This window comes from Accipiter gentilis, unplaced genomic scaffold (genome assembly GCF_929443795.1).
Source record: "Accipiter gentilis unplaced genomic scaffold, bAccGen1.1, whole genome shotgun sequence".
In the NCBI taxonomy this organism is placed as follows: domain Eukaryota; kingdom Metazoa; phylum Chordata; class Aves; order Accipitriformes; family Accipitridae; genus Astur; species Astur gentilis.
In genome coordinates, this window is record NW_026061055.1 from 1 (window position 1) to 14,788 (window position 14,788).

General features: G+C 70.7%; 2 protein-coding genes across 2 annotated transcripts; both read right to left on the minus strand.

The window, feature by feature from the left end:
* Positions 1-545: 545 nt before the first annotated feature.
* Positions 546-2,723, minus strand: LOC126037349 (interferon regulatory factor 9-like). The gene is made up of 7 exons (XM_049797652.1): positions 2,674-2,723; positions 2,369-2,552; positions 2,061-2,244; positions 1,744-1,844; positions 1,597-1,660; positions 1,430-1,504; positions 546-728 (listed from the first exon to the last, which is right to left on the minus strand). The coding sequence occupies exons 2-7, from the start codon at positions 2,549-2,551 to the stop codon at positions 655-657; spliced, it is 681 nt and encodes a 226-aa protein (XP_049653609.1). The 5' UTR covers position 2,552; positions 2,674-2,723; the 3' UTR covers positions 546-654.
* Positions 2,724-2,804: 81 nt separating this feature from the next.
* On the minus strand, positions 2,805-14,541 carry RNF31 (ring finger protein 31). Its single transcript, XM_049797651.1, has 20 exons — positions 14,453-14,541; positions 13,502-13,900; positions 13,125-13,283; positions 11,946-12,101; positions 11,640-11,693; positions 11,441-11,492; positions 10,771-10,846; positions 10,113-10,614; positions 9,744-10,013; positions 8,698-8,880; positions 7,739-7,957; positions 6,657-6,830; positions 6,473-6,571; positions 6,263-6,352; positions 5,430-5,544; positions 5,218-5,336; positions 4,462-4,575; positions 4,017-4,200; positions 3,806-3,902; positions 2,805-3,024 (listed from the first exon to the last, which is right to left on the minus strand). The coding sequence occupies exons 2-20, from the start codon at positions 13,895-13,897 to the stop codon at positions 2,805-2,807; spliced, it is 3,279 nt and encodes a 1,092-aa protein (XP_049653608.1). The 5' UTR covers positions 13,898-13,900; positions 14,453-14,541.
* Positions 14,542-14,788: the final 247 nt, after the last annotated feature.

Consider the following 14,788-nt stretch of genomic DNA (forward strand, 5'->3'; position numbering starts at 1 on the left):
ATGGGGCACCCATGGGGCAGGTAGAGGAGACCTATGGGGCACCTATGGGGCAGTGATGGGGCACCTATGGGGCAGTTATGGGGCAGGTATAAGAAACATATCGGGCACCTATGGGGCAGTCACAAGACACTTATGGGGCACATATAGGAAGCCTGTGGGTCATCTGCGGGGCAGTTATGGGGCAGGTATAGGAAACGTGTGGGGCACCTATGGGGCAGGTAGAGGAGAGCTACGGGGCACCTGTGGGGCAGTCACAAGGCCCTTATGGGGCTGGGGTGGGGCACCTATGGGGCGGGTACAGGAGAGCGCTGGGGCGGCCCCGCCCACCCCGCCCCACCCCGCCCCACCCGTCACTCACCCTCCCGGAAGCGCTGGGCGTCGAAGGCCTGCACCAGCTCCCCCTCGGGCAGGGCGCCCCGCTCGGGGGCGTGGGGGGCGCGGCAGTGCACGCCCTCCGCCCCCGCCCGGCGTCGCAGGAAGAGGCCCCGCCCGGCGCTGGCCACCAGCAGCCCAGGCCGCAGCCCGGCCAGCAGCCGGCCCAGGGCGGGGGGCGCCCCGCCCGGCAGCGACTCGGGCGGGGGCAGCAGCAGGAGGCGGGGCAGCAGGCCGGGCCGGGGCGGGGCTCCGGGCGGGGCGGGCGGGCCCAGCAGGTAGTCACCGGGGGGCAGCCAGCCCTGCCAGGCCGGAGACCCCCCCCAGCCACAGCCGCAGGCCCAGGCAGGCCCCTCCTGTGGGAGGCGGGGCCGGGGCGGGGTCAGGGCGGGGCCTGGGTGGGGACACACCCACCCACACCCCCCCACTGGCAGGGGGATGAGTCCCTGCTCTGGGGCGGGGCTTGTCTGGGGAGGGGTGGGGCTTGGGAGGGGGCAGGGTCATGGGGTGGAGGCGGGGCTCAGCTGGGGGGAGGAGCCACTGTGGGGTTGAGGGTGGGGCCAGGGCTGGGGGAGGAGTCACTGAGAGGTTAGGGGTGGGGACTGCAGTGGGGGTGGAGCCAGGGCAGGGGGAGGAGCCACTGCAAGGTTCAGGGTGGGGTGAGGGGGGGTGGGGCCAGGGCTGGGGGTGGAGCCACAGAGGGGTTGAGGGTGGGGATGGCAGTGGGGGTGGAGCCAGGGCAGGGGGAGGAGCCACTGAGAGGTTAAGGGTAGGATCATGGCTGGGGGGAGGAGCCACAGAGGTGGAGCCAGGGCAGGGGGAGGAGTCACACTGAGGGAGTGAAGGCAGGGACTGCCGCGGGGGTGGGACCACAAGGGGTGGAGCCAAGCTGAGCTGGGGGTGTGGTCACGTGACGGGGTGTGGCCGGCACCACTGCAGGGGTGGAGGCAGGGCCTGCGGGGGTGGGACTTGCACCGGGGGCGTGGTCAGCTCTTGGGTCCCGGCTGGTAATTGGACAGGGGGTGGGGCTTAGCACCTGGGGAGGGGCGGAGCTTACCCTGTGCAGGTGGGAGGGGCTCAGGGCTCTCCACCACGATGTCCAGCTTCAGCGGGGCCGGGGGCGGGGCTGCAGCTGGGGGAGGGGCAGCGGCGTGGTCACACGCCGTTGCCCCGCCTCCAGCCCCGCCTCCAGCCCCGCCCCCCCCCGTCGTCCCCAGCTCTCACAGGGATCCCCGGCGTCAGGGCAGGGCTCCTCGGCCGGCACCTCATCGGGGCTGGGGGGCGGCTCCTGGGGGCGGGGGCAGCCGTGGGTGGGGCTGCCCCTCCCCCAGAGCCACACCCACCACCCCACCCACACCCGCCATCGCTTACCGGGGCGCCGGGGGGTGGGGCGTCTCCATCTCCACCTGCCGTGGGGTCCGGTCCCGCCTCCTTCCGGGGTCGTGACCCCCCGCGCTTGGGGGTGTGCCCACCTGCGGGGCGTGGATGCTCGGGTCCCCTCCCCCGACCGTGGGCCACACCCCAACCCTGCTCCGTGGCCCCGCCCCGCATCCCCCGTCCCGTCCCCCCATAGGCAGCTCCGCATCCCCCTCCCCCTCCCTGCCGCTGACATTCGCTTCCCGCCACGCCCCAGCTTCCCCCCCGGCTGTGCCCCGCCCCGCCCCTGGGCGTGTCCCGCCCCGCCCCACCTCGCTGCTGGGGAGGCGGCAGGAGGCGGTAGACCTTGTAAGGGCGCGGCCCTTCCAGGCGGGAACGTGCCGGCACCTCCTGGAACTCGGGGCTCTTGTTGAGGGCGCAGCGCAGCCGCGTCTTCCAGCCGGCGGGGTCCGGCCGCGCCCCAGGGCGGAGCCGCCCCTTGAACTCCGCCCACGCCTGCCGCGCCCGCCAGGACGAAAAACACGCGGGTTGCCGCGACGCCGCGAGGCGTGAGGGCGGGGCGAGGGGATCCCTGCCCCGCCCCACCCCGCCCCCGCCCCTACCCGCTCATCGTCATCACCTGGCAGAGGGCGGTGCCGGCCCCGCCCTTGGCCCCACCCTTCCCGGCGTGCTGCCAGGGGATCCGCAGGGCGGAGCGCCCGGCGTCGTCCCACACCAGCCCGGCGAAGCGCCCGCTCTCCACCTGCGCCACCAGCCAGGGCCGCAGCTTCCGCCCGCCGCCCCCCGCCGCCGCCGCCGCCATCCTGGGGAGGGGGGGACGGACGGACACACGGCCGGACCCGGTCACGCGTGGGGGGACGCGGACAGACCGACGGACACGGGGGGGGTGTCACGGGGGGACGGGCACAGGGACCCGCCGCTCACCTCCGGGCCGCGCCGCCGCTTCCGCGAAATGACGTGACGCCGCCGCAGCCCCGCCCCCTTCCCCAGCACTACGCCGACACGGGAGGGCGGGCGGGGCTTTTTATTGCCGCGGGCGGGGCGAGGGGGCGTGGCTAGCGGCGCGGGGGGCGTGTCCGCAGCGGCGCCTCCCGCGCCAGCAGCCGGCGCAGGCGCGCCGCGTACTCGCCGTCGGTCTCCTGCGGGCCGCGGGGCGGGCGCCCGGCCGGCAGGTGGCGCTCGGCGGCGGCGCGCAGCTCGGCCGGCGTGTAGAGCCGCGCCGGGTCCAGGCCGTGCTCGTTGATCAGCCGCACCAGGTACTCCGTGTAGTGCCCCCTGCCGGCCCGCAGGTCAGCCGGGGCCGCCGGGAGCCCCCCGGGGGGCCCTGTAGGGACCCCCGTGACCCCCTCGGGGACGCCTCGGTGCCTTATAGGGGCCCTACAGGGCCCGCCACGACACCTCGGGACCCCCCCCGGTGCGCCATAGGGACCCCCATGACCCCTTGGGGGTCCCCAGGTGCCTTACAGGGGCCCTACACGGACTCCCATTATGCTTTGGGGATCCCCTGGTGCCTTATAGGGACCCTATAGGGACCCCCGTTACCCCTTGCGGACCCCCCTGGTGCCTTATAGGGACCCCCCAGTGCCCCATAGGGGCCCTATAGGGACCCCTTGGGGACCCCCAGTGCCTTATAGGGGCCCTACAGAGACTCCCATTACGCTTTGGGGACCCCCCAGTGCCTTATAGGGACGCCCATGACCCCTTGGAGGTCCCCAGGTGCCCCATAAGGGCTCTTACAGGGACCCCTATGACCCCATGGGGACCCCTGGTGCCTTATGGGGACCCTATAGGGACCCCCATTACCCCTTGCGGACCCCCCGGTGCCCCATAGGGACTCTATAGGTACCCCCATTACCCCTTGGGGACCCCCTCATTGTCCCATAGGGACCCCAATTACCCCACAGGGACCCACAAGTGCCCCACATGGCCCTCAATTACCCCTTAGGGACCCTCTAGTGCCCCATAGGAGCCCCAGTTTCCCCCCAGGTGCCCTACAGGGACTCCAGCCGCCCCTTTCAGACCCCCAAGCGCCCCCCAAGTGCCCCCCCCCGCTCACCGGCAGAGCCCGGCGTGCCCCGGGGGGGTCTCCCTGCCGCAGGGCTCGTCCCGCAGCCCCGTCGCCGTCTCCTTCTGCTCCAGCACCCCGCAGCCCCCTGCGCCCACAGCCTCAGCACCTGCCCTGGGGGCGGCCGTGGGGCTGCCCCACACTTGGGGGGGCGCACGGGGAGGGTGGGGGGGAAAGGGAAGGGGTGACGGGGGTTCCCCACCTCCGGGCACGGGTCGGGCTTCGGCCGGCGGCTCCGTGTCGAAGGGCACCCCCCCCCTCCTGGGGGGACAAGGGGGGTCAGAGAGCTCTGCTGCCCCAGAGCGACCCCCAGCTGCCCCACAGAAACCAGGAACTGCCCCAGAGCGACCCCCAGCCAGTCCCAGCTGCCCCACAGAAACCAGTAACTGCCCCACAGGGACCACACACTACCCCAAAAGACCCCCAGCTGCCCCACACAGACCAGTAACTGCCCCACAGAGACCAGTAACTGCCCCACACAGACCAGTAAGTGCCCTATAGCGACCCCCAGCTGCCCCACAGGGACCAGACACCACCCCAAAAGACCCCCAGCTGCCCCACCTGTCCCCCCCCACCGCCCCCGAACCACCCCGCCGCCCCCGCTCCCCCCCAAAACCCACCCCCCGGCCGCCCCCCAGGCGACGCACCCGGAGCAGGCGCTGGAGGCGGGGGGGCTCCCAGTCGCGCAGGTAGAAGAGGCAGTCGCGGGGGTGGTGGCCGTGCAGGGACCCCCGCAGGGGGCAGCCCCGCTCCGGGCAGCGCTGGGACACCCGTCAGCCCCACGGCGGCCCCCCCACGGGGACCCCCAGGGAGACAAAACCCCCCCCGGCCCCACAGCGACCCCCAGGGAGACAAACCCTCCCCCTCAGCCCCATAGCGACCCCCAGGGAAACCTCCTCTGCCCCATAGGGACCCCCACAGAGACCCCCCCACCCCCCAGTGTGCCCCATAGAAACCACCCCTCACTCCACAGCCCCCCCCCAGAGACCCCCCAGCCCCATAACTCCCCCCTGAGACCCCCCCAAGGTGCCCCATAAAATCCCTGTCACCCCACAGATCCCCCCATGACCCCCCCATAACACCCCACAGACCCCCCCATGACCCTCCCAGTTCCCCTAACACCCCACAGATTCCCCCATGACCCCCCCCACCCCCCCATAACACCCCACAGATCCCCCCATGACCCCCCCAGCCCCCCATAACACCCCCCAGACCCCCCCATGACCCCCCCCCCAGCCCCCATAACAGCCCCCAGCCCCCCCCCCATAACGCCCTCCAGCGCCCCCATGACGCCCCCCAGACCCCCATAACACCCCAAAACCTCCCCTACCCCCCCCCCCAAAGACCCCTCCTGCCCCATAACACCCCCCCCCCCCCACATCGCCCCCCCCGGCCCCACTCACGTCTTTGGCGTGGAAGGGGCCGTAACACCCGCTGCAGAAATGGTGGCGGCACTGGGAGCACTGGAAATGCATGCAGCCCCCCCGGGCCAGCGCGTACCACACGCCGCACTGCGGGCACGCTGTGGGGCGGAGCCGTGGGGCAGAGCCGTGGGGCAGAGCCGTGGGGCAGGGACACCCCCCCACACCCACCCACCCCAGGGTGGGGCACCCACCGATGCCGTGCTCCTGCAGGAAAGCCGCCAGCCCCACGGGAGGCGCTTGGGGGTCGCGGGCGCTCAGCCACGCCCCGAATTCGGCGCAGGAGAGGGTGGCGTGCTGGGGGTCCCACTGCGGGCGGGGCGGGGGGTGTCACCCCACGGGGACACGCCCATGCCCCCGGGGATCGTCATCGTCCCGTAACAACAACAGCACCCCACGGGGAACCCCCCCCAGCCCCACATCTGCGTCCCCAGCCCCACATTTCCCCGTCCCCAGCCCCACATTTCCACCCCCCACCCCCACATTTCCCCCCCAGACCCATGTTTAACCCCCCCAGCCCCACATCTCCCCCCCAGCCCCAGATTCCCAATCCACAGCCCCACATTTCTGCCCCCCAGCCCCACATTTCTCCCCCAGACCCACGTTTAACCCCCCCAGATCCACATTTCTGCCCCCCAGCCCCTCATCTCCCCCCCAGCCCCACATTTCCCCCCCAGCCCCACATTTAACCCCCCCAGATTCACATTTCTGCCCCCCCCAGCCCCTCATCTCCCCCCCGGCCCCAGATTCCCAACCCCCAGCCCCACATTTCCCCCCCAGCCCCACGTTTAACCCCCCCAGATTCACATTTCTGCCCCCCCAGCCCCTCATCTCCCCCCCAGCCCCAGATTCCCAACCCCCAGCCCCACATTTCCCCCCCCTCAGGCCCACATTTTCCCCCTAGTCCCACATTCCCACCCCCATCCCCACATTTCTGCCCCCCAGCCCCACGTTTTAATCCCCCCAGCCCCACATTTCAACCCCCCCAGCCCCACATTTCCCCCCCCAGCCCCACGTCTCCCCCCACCGGGCGCTGGCAGCGTGGGCAGAAGCGCTGCTGGCACTGGGGGCACTGGGCCGGGCCCTGCTCCGCCTCGAAGATGAACCCGAACGAGCACTGTGGGGTTTTTTGGGGGGGCTTCAGGGGGGACGCAGGGCTCAGCCCCACATCCTGCCCCCCAAATTGCCCCCCCCCCAGCCCCACAGAGACCCCCCCCACCCCACCCCGCGCCCCCACCTGGATGCACCAAATGAACTTGGGGTCCCGCATCAGCTCCAGCTCCGTCAGCTTTTGGGTGAAGAGCTGGTACGTGTCGGGGTCCAGGCACTGCCGCAACTGCGGAGGGGGCAACCGGGCGGGGCCGCCGTGAGACTCGGCGACCCCACCCCCCCCCCAAAACCCCGCCCCGGCCCCGCCCGACCTGTATGTCGAGGGTGGAGAAGTAATTGAGGCGCTGGGCCTCGTCGGCCAGGTCGGGGCGGGCGCAGGCGGGGCACACCAGGTCGCCCACGCGCCGCTCCTTCACCCCGATGGTGAAGTGGAGGCGGAAGCACTCGGGGCAGAGCGGGCACTCGCACGACGTCAGCCACTGCATCTGCGGGAGGGGCGGGGCCTCGGGGCGGGGCGCCACGCCCTCGCGCCTCGCCCCCTTGCGGCCGCCGCGCCTTCGCGCCGCCCCTCGGCCCCGTCGCCTCGCCCCTCTCCGCCGCCACGCCCTCGCGCCTCGCCCCTTCCATTACCACGCCCTCGCGCCTCGCCCCTTGCATTGCCACGCCCTTGCGTCTTGCCACCACGCCCTCACGCCTCGCCCCTTCTAACGCCGCGCCCTCACACTCGGCCCCTTCCAGCGCCACGCCTCGCACCTCACCCCCTCCACTGCCACGCCCCCGCGCCTCGCCCCTTCTGCCACCACGCCCTCAGGCCTCGTCGCCACACCCTCTGGCCTCGCCCCTTTCACCACCACGCCCTTGCACTCCACCCCTTCCACCCTCACGCCTCGCCCCTTCCATTGCGACGCCCTTGTGCCTTGCCGCTACGCCCTCATATCTCACCCTTTCCACCACCACGCCCTCATGCCTCGCCCCTTCCACCACCACGCCCTCATCCTCTGCCCCTTCCACTGCCACACCTTGCCCCTTCCATTGCCACGCCCTTGTGCCTTGCCACCACGCCCCCACACCTCGCCCCTTCAGCCGCCACGCCCTCACGCCTCGCCCTTTCCACCACCACGCCCTCGCCCTCCGCCCCTTCCGCCGCCACACTCTCACGCCTCGCCCCTTCTGCTGCCACGCCCTCACGCCTCGCCCCTTTCACCGCCACGCCCACACCTCGCCCCTTCCATTGCCACGCCCTTGTGCCTTGCCGCCACGCCCTCATATGTCACCCTTTCCACCACCACGCCCTCGCCCTCCGCCCCTTCCGCCGCCACACCCTCACGCCTCGCCCCTCCCGCCGCCGCGCCCTCGCGCCCCGCCCCGGCCCCGCCCCGTCGCCCCGCCTGACCTGGTGCCGGGGCAGCCCCCAGCCGCAGACGGCGCACTCGCAGCGCAGGCGTCGGCGCAGGGCGGCGCGGTCGGGGCAGCGCCCCACCGCCTCCACCAGTTCTCCCAGTCCCCGCGGGGGGGCGCGGCCCAGCCCCAGCTCCCGGCCCAGCGTCACCACCAGCTGCGCCCGGCCCCAGCTGGCCAAGCCCAGCGTCGCCAGCGCCCGCCGCACCAGCGCCTGCGCGGCACCCGTCACCCCCCGCCCCGGGACCCCGCGGCGCCGCCCGGGCACCGCCGGGGCTCCCGGGATCCCCACACCGCCACCCTGGTTATTCCCAGGGCTCCCGGGATCCCCACACCGCCACCCCGGTTATTCCCAGGGCTCCCAGGAACCCCAAAATCTCATCCCAGTTGCCACCAGTGCTCCCAGTAACGCCTAAATCCCATCCCGGTCACCCCCAGTGCTCCCAGGAACCCTGAGACACAGCCCCAGCCATTCCCAGGGCTCCCAGGATCCCCAAACCGCCACCCCGGTTATTCCCAGGGCTCCCGGGAACCCCACACCGCACCCCGGTTATTCCCAGGGCTCCCAGGATCCCCAAACCGCCACCCCGGTTATTCCCAGTGCTCCCAGTAACGCCAAAATCCCATCCTGGTCACCCCCAGTGCTCCCAGGAACCCCGAGACACAGCCCCAGCCATTCCCAGGGCTCCCAGGAACCCCCAAATCCCATCCCAGTCCCTCCCCAGTCCCCCCCAAACCCCTCCCCATACCCCAGTAACCCCCCCCCAAACCCCTCCCAGTTCCCCCCCAGTGCTCCCGTTCCCCCCGGACCCCCTCCACCTGCCCCCACTTACCCCCCCCCACCCTTCCCGTCCCTCCCCAGTGCTCCCAGTCCCCCCCAAACCCCTCCCCATACCCCATTAACCCCCCCAACCCCCCCCCCCAGTGCCCCCCAGTGCCCCCAGTGCCGCGCACCTGCTGGTCGGGGCCGTCGAAGTCGAGGGGGGGCTGCTGGGGCTCCCAGAGGCGCCGCTGGAAGGGCTGGAGGCGCCGGCGCTGCAGGTCGCCCAGCGCCCCCCACACGTCCCCCCCGTTCTGGTAGAGGGCGGCGCCGGCCGCGCCCCGCTCCCCGAAACCCAGCGCCGCCAGAGCCCGCAGCTGCGCCCGGACACGCCCTCAGTACCGCGGCGGGGCGGGGCGGCCGCGCCCGCTCTAGACCCGCCCCCCCCGCGCTGAAACGCCGCGCCCCCCCCCCTCCCCTTTGCGGGCAGCAGCACGGGGTGGGATAGAGCAAGGTGCAGCCCCGTGGCTCCGCCCCTGCTGGGCGAGGCCACGCCCCTGCACCCTAAGCCCCGCCCCCAGCTATCAGCGAGCAGGGCACCACACTCCCGGCTGATAGCTCCGCCCCCACTAAGCTCCACCTCTACGGTAAGCCACACCCCCTCAGCAGGCTCCCACAATAAGCTCCACCCCATGGTCTAAGCTCCGCCCTCACAAGAAGCCACACCCCTGCCTTTTACCAATCTCCCTCACAAGGCCACCACGCCCCCACGCTAAACTCCACCCCCATGGTCTAAGCTCCGCCCACACCCCACAGCTACCACCAAGCTCCCCTGCAAGGCACCGCTCCCCGCCCCCGTTTAGCTCCGCCCCCACACTCTAAGCTCCACCCCCACACCAAACCACACCCCCAGCTACCACCAACCTCCCCACAAGGCACCACACCCCCACATCAAGCTCCACCCCCAAACTAAGCCACGCCCCCCCACCTACCACCAAACTCCCCTGCAGGGAGCACCCCCAGCCTATAACCCCGCCCCCACTAAGCCCCACCCCACTCTAAGCTCCACCCCCACCATTAGCCACACCCCCTCCAGCTACCACCGAGCTCCCCTGCAGAGCACCACACCCCCATTAAGCTCCACCCCTCGCACTAAACCCCGCCCCCTCCGCTACCACCACCACCCCCAGCATCCCCGCAGCGCCCAGCCCCACCCCGGCCCCGCCCCGGCCCCGCCTACCTGCCGCCGGCGGGCGCCCAGGCAGGCCTCCAGGGCGCGCTGGGGGTGGGCGCGGGCGCGGGCCCAGGCGCGGGCGGCCTCCCGCAGGGACAGGGCCCCCAGCGGCCCCCCCGCCTCGGCCGCGCCCCGCCGCTCCGCCGCGCCCGCCAACGCCCCCAGCGCCGCCCCCAGCCCTGCCCGCGCCCGCCCCACCGCCGTCCCCGCCGGGCCCCCCAGCGCCGCCGCCGTCGCCACCACCGCCTCCGCCGGCACCCCCTGCGCCTCCGCCGCCTGCCGGGAACGAACGGGGCGGGGACGGGTCGGGGCGGGGTCGGATGCCCCGCCCCGCCCCGCCCCACCCCGATGACGCGCACGCGGGCGCGGCCTCACCCTGACGAGGGCGACGAGGCGCCGGCCGTCCTCGCGCAGCCGCTCCTGCCGCCGCCGTTCCGCCTCCTGCGAGGGGCTGAGGGCCGGGGGGGGCTCCGGCGGGCGCCGCGCCCGTCCCCGCCCCGCCGTCGTCGCGGGGCGGGGCGAGGCGGGCGGGGGCGTCCCCGCCCCGGTGCGGTGGCAGACTTCGCACACCCGCCCCGCCCCCTCGTTCCAGTAGGTGCAGTGGGGGCACTGCCAACCCGCCGCGGGGGGCGGCGACGGCGGGTGGGTACCGGGGCGTGTCCCCCCGCCCGTGGGGAGGGGCGGGGGCGGGGCGGGGCGTCGGGCGAGGCGGGGCCGCTCGCAGACCCCGCAGAGGACGCTGGGGCCGGGGTTGCGGAAGGTGCAGGAGGCGCAGGCCCAGCCCCCCTCCTCGTTTTCGCCCCGGGGGGGGGCGGGGTCCCCTATAGCGCCCGGGCGGGGCTGCCCGGTCCCGCACGCCCACGGCGGAAGAGACGAACTGGGGAGGGGCGGGAAAAAAATTGGGAGACGCCCCCCAGAGCCCGCCCCTAAAGGATTTGGGGGGGGGGCCTAGGGGGCCCCCCCAGGGATCCTCGGGGTCCTATAGGGGAAGGCGGGGGGGTATAGGGGCTGGGTGGGGGGAGCCGTGCGTTACCTGGGGTCCCCCCGTAGGGGGCTGGGCGGGCGGAGGGGGGCGCAGTCAGGGCGGGGCCGGCCGGAGGGGCTCCCGCCTGCGGGGACGGGACCCTCAGCACCTATACGGCTCCGGGAGGGTCCCTATAGGTCCCCCCCCCCGGCCCAATCCTGGACTCCACAGACCCTATAGAACCCCGCTAATGCCACCCCCAACCCCTATAGAGACCCTACAGCCCCCCCAGAGCCCCTATAGAGCCCCCCAGAGCCCCTATAGAACCCCCCAGACCCCCTATAGAGTCTTCCAGAATTCCTATAGAGCACTCCAGGCCCCCCAGAGCCCCTATAGAACCCCCCAGAGCCCCTACAGAATCCCCCAGAGCCCCTACAGAGCCCCCCAGAGCCCCGATAAAACCCCCAAAGTCCTTATAGAACCCCCCAGAGCCCATATAGAGCCCCCCCGAGCCCCTATGGAGCCCCCCAGACCCCCTATAGATTCTTCCAGAACTCCTATAGAGCACTCCAGGCTCCCCACACGCCCTATAGAACCCCCCAGAGCCCCTATAGAGCCTCCCAGACCCGCTATAGAGGCCCCCAGAGCCCCTATAGAATCCCCCAGAGCCCCTATAGAGCCCCCTCGAGCCCCTATAGAGCCCCCAGACCCTATAGAATCGTTGCTGCCCCCCCCGTACCTGCAGGGCTGTCCCTGTCCATTATCGGCAGCGAGTCGGGCACCAGCGAGCCCTGGGGTGGGGAGAGGAGCCCCACCCAGTTCGCACCAGTACGGCCCAGTACGTTCCAGTCCCCCTCTCCCAGTACAGGCAGGGGTTCCCCACAGCGCCCCCCAGTCTATCCCAGTACAGCCCCACGCCCAGTCCCCCCCCCACTCACCTCAGCCCCCCCGGCCAGGATTTCGGTGAAGAACTGGGGGTTCGGGTGCTGGTTCTGGGGAGGGCGAAGGGAAGAGTCAGAGCCTGCCCAGTGCCGCCCAGCACGTCCCAGTGCTCCCCCAGTCCATCCCAGCGACCCTCCCGCTGCTCCCCAGTCCGTCCCAGCGACGTCCCCGCCGCCCCCCAGTCCATTCCAGTAACCGTCCGGTCCCTCCCAGTACCCCCCGCTCCATCCTAAGGACATTCTCGGTGCCCCCCGCTCCCTCCCAGTTTACCCCAGTCCCTCCCAGTCTAGCCCAGCACTCACGGCCAGCAGGAGGTCGAGCTCGGCGCGCAGCACCAGGACGTCGGCGGTGACGGCGGCCACGCGGGGGCCGTGGGGAGCCCCCGCCCCCGGGGGGAAACTCAGCCCCTCTCCCGTCTCTTCCGTGTACCCCAAAAGCCGCAGCACCCCCCGGCCCCCCTGCGGAGGAGAAAAGGGGGGGGCACCGTCACTGGGGGTGGAACTGGGGCGCTATGGGGGTACTGGGGTCCCGTTAGGGGGGTACTGGGGTCCTACAGGGGGGTATGGGGAGTATTGGGGTGCGTAGGGGGGTACTGGGGCTCCCCAGAAAGTACTGGGGTGATGGAGAAAAGTACTGGGGTGTTTTTGGGGGGTGTCACAGCGAACAAAAAAGAATAAAAGGGCGTCCCAGAGAAAATTGGGGTGATTTAGTAAATTTTTAGGGTTTTATAAAGCAATATTAGAGCTCACACACCATTAAAGCTGGGATACTGGTGTCCCATAGGGGATACTGGGGGTCGTATAGACGGATATGGGGAGTATTGGGGGGCATAGGGGGGTACTGGGGCTCCCCAAAAAGTACTGGGGTGATGGAGAAAAGCACTGGGGTGGTTTTGGGGGGTGTCAAAGCAACTGAAAAAAACCAAAAGGGTGTCCCAGACAAAATTGAGGCGATTTCTAGGGTTCTATAGAGTTCACGCACCATTAAAACGGGGATACTGGTGTCCTACAGGGGATACTGGGGGTCGTATGGAGGGATACGGGGAGTGTTGGGGTGCCTGGGGGGGTACTGGGGCTCCCCAGAAAGTACTGGGGTGACAGAGGGAGGGACTGGTGTGTTTTGGGGGGTGTCAAAGCGAACAAAAAAGAACAAGAGAGGGTCCCAAACAAAATTAGGGTGATCTAGCAAACCTATAGAGTCCTATAAACCAATATCAAGGTGCATCACACGCAATTAAAGCGATATTGGGGCGCTGATAACAATATCGGGGTGCTGAAAAAATATCGGGGTGTCCTGCAGGAAAATTGGGGCGATTCAGAACACCCCAGCGCGTCTCACGAGAGATTCGGGTGCTACACGCGCAGACCAGTGCAACGCTGGGGGGGGCAACTGGGGGTATTGGGGTGCTCTGGAGAAGGGCGTAAGGGTGTCGGGGTCAGGTTTTGGGGTGCCGCGGCGGGAGGGGGCGTGTTTTGGGGTACCTGCACGGCGCCGACGGTGCTGCGGAAGACGGGGTTGCCGAAGCGGACGGCGCGCCAGTGCCGGGGGGGCCGGGGCTGGAGCAGGTTGCGGCCGTACTTCTCCAGGATGCTGAGCGCCGTCCGCAGCCCCCCCAGCCCCTGCGGCAGCTGCCCCGGCTCCTGGGGGGGAGTGAGGAATGAGGGGGGTCAGGGGGGAGCACCCCAAATCCCAACTGCGCCCCCAAACCTCCCCCAATCCCCTCTGCCCCCCCCAAACCGACCCATCGCCTCGCCGTGCCCCTGTATCGCCCCGCATCATCACCCCACTCCTCCTCCCCCAAACCCCTTTATATTTTGGGGTGTCCCCCCCCAAAAAAAAAAAAACAAAATTAAAATACCAGTCGTAGGTTATCCCGCAGCAGCCGGGCCCCATCCAGGTGCCGGCACTTGGCCGGGGGGGGCAAGGGGACCCCCAAAATCGGGCTGAGCTCGGCCGGCGTCGCTTCCCCGGGGTCCCGGATCAGCGCCGCTTCCAGCGCCGCCCGCAAAACCCCGAGGCCGGTCGGGGGGTCCCCCTGGCAGCCCCCCCCCGGCTCCACCACCGCCTGGGGTGACCCTTCAAGGGGCTGGGGGGGTCCCCCTGGGTTAGGGGGGGCGTCCACGGGGGTCCCCAAGACGCGGGGGGGACCCTGGGGGGCGTCCGTGTGGCGGGGGGACCCCCCCGGGTTGGGGGGGGACCCCCGATCCCCCCCCTCCGCCGGCGTGGGGCAGCGGGGCTGGGTTTCTTCCGCCATCACCTGAGCGGGGGATGAAAAAACGGCGAGAAAAAAGGGGGTTTAGGGAAAATTAGCGCGGTAGCGGCATCCCCGGAGCCCCTACGGGGTGGGGGGGGGAGGAAGATTCCTGTCAGAATCAGATTTTTCTGTCAGAGCCAGATTTTTCCTGTCAGAACCCGATTTTTCCTGTCAGAGCCAGATTTTTCCTGTCAGAACCCGGTTTTTCGTGTCAGAACCCGATTTTTCCTGTCAGAGCCAGATTTTTCCTGTCAGAACCCGATTTTTCGTGTCAGAACCCGATTTTTCCTGTCAGAGCCAGATTTTTCCTGTCAGAACCCGATTTTTCGTGTCAGAACCCGATTTTTCCTGTCAGAGCCAGATTTTTCCTGTCAGAATCAGATTTTTCCTGTCAGGAAAAGATCCGCCGTGTGAGGAGAGCGGCGCCCCGGAGACCACCCCCCCCCCCCCAACCCGGAGCGGGTTTGTGAGGCTCCGGAGAACGGACCGGGGAGAACTCGGGGACCTCACACCGGGGAGGGACGGGAGGGACCCCCCCGGGGAGCCCCGGCCTACCTCCGGGGCCGGGGCCGGGGGGAAAAGCGGCGGAGACGGCGGCGACCGCCCCGACCGGCGGCGCCTTCAAAATGGCGGCGGGAGAGGAGACGGAAGCGGCTTGGCGCCGCGGCTGACGTCACGCCGGCCACGCCCCCGAGCGGGCTGCCCTCACCCGCCGTGGCGCAGTGCGGCGTCGCGCTCCCCTTCCGCGCATGCGCCGCTCTGGCCGCGCCCCCGCCCTGGCAGGCCTGGCGGTGGCTCCGCCCCTCCGCGCATGCGCGGCGCCGCCTTCCCGCTCGGCCCCGCCCCTTCTCCCCTCTCTCCTCAGGCCACCATGATGGCGGCGGCGGCGGC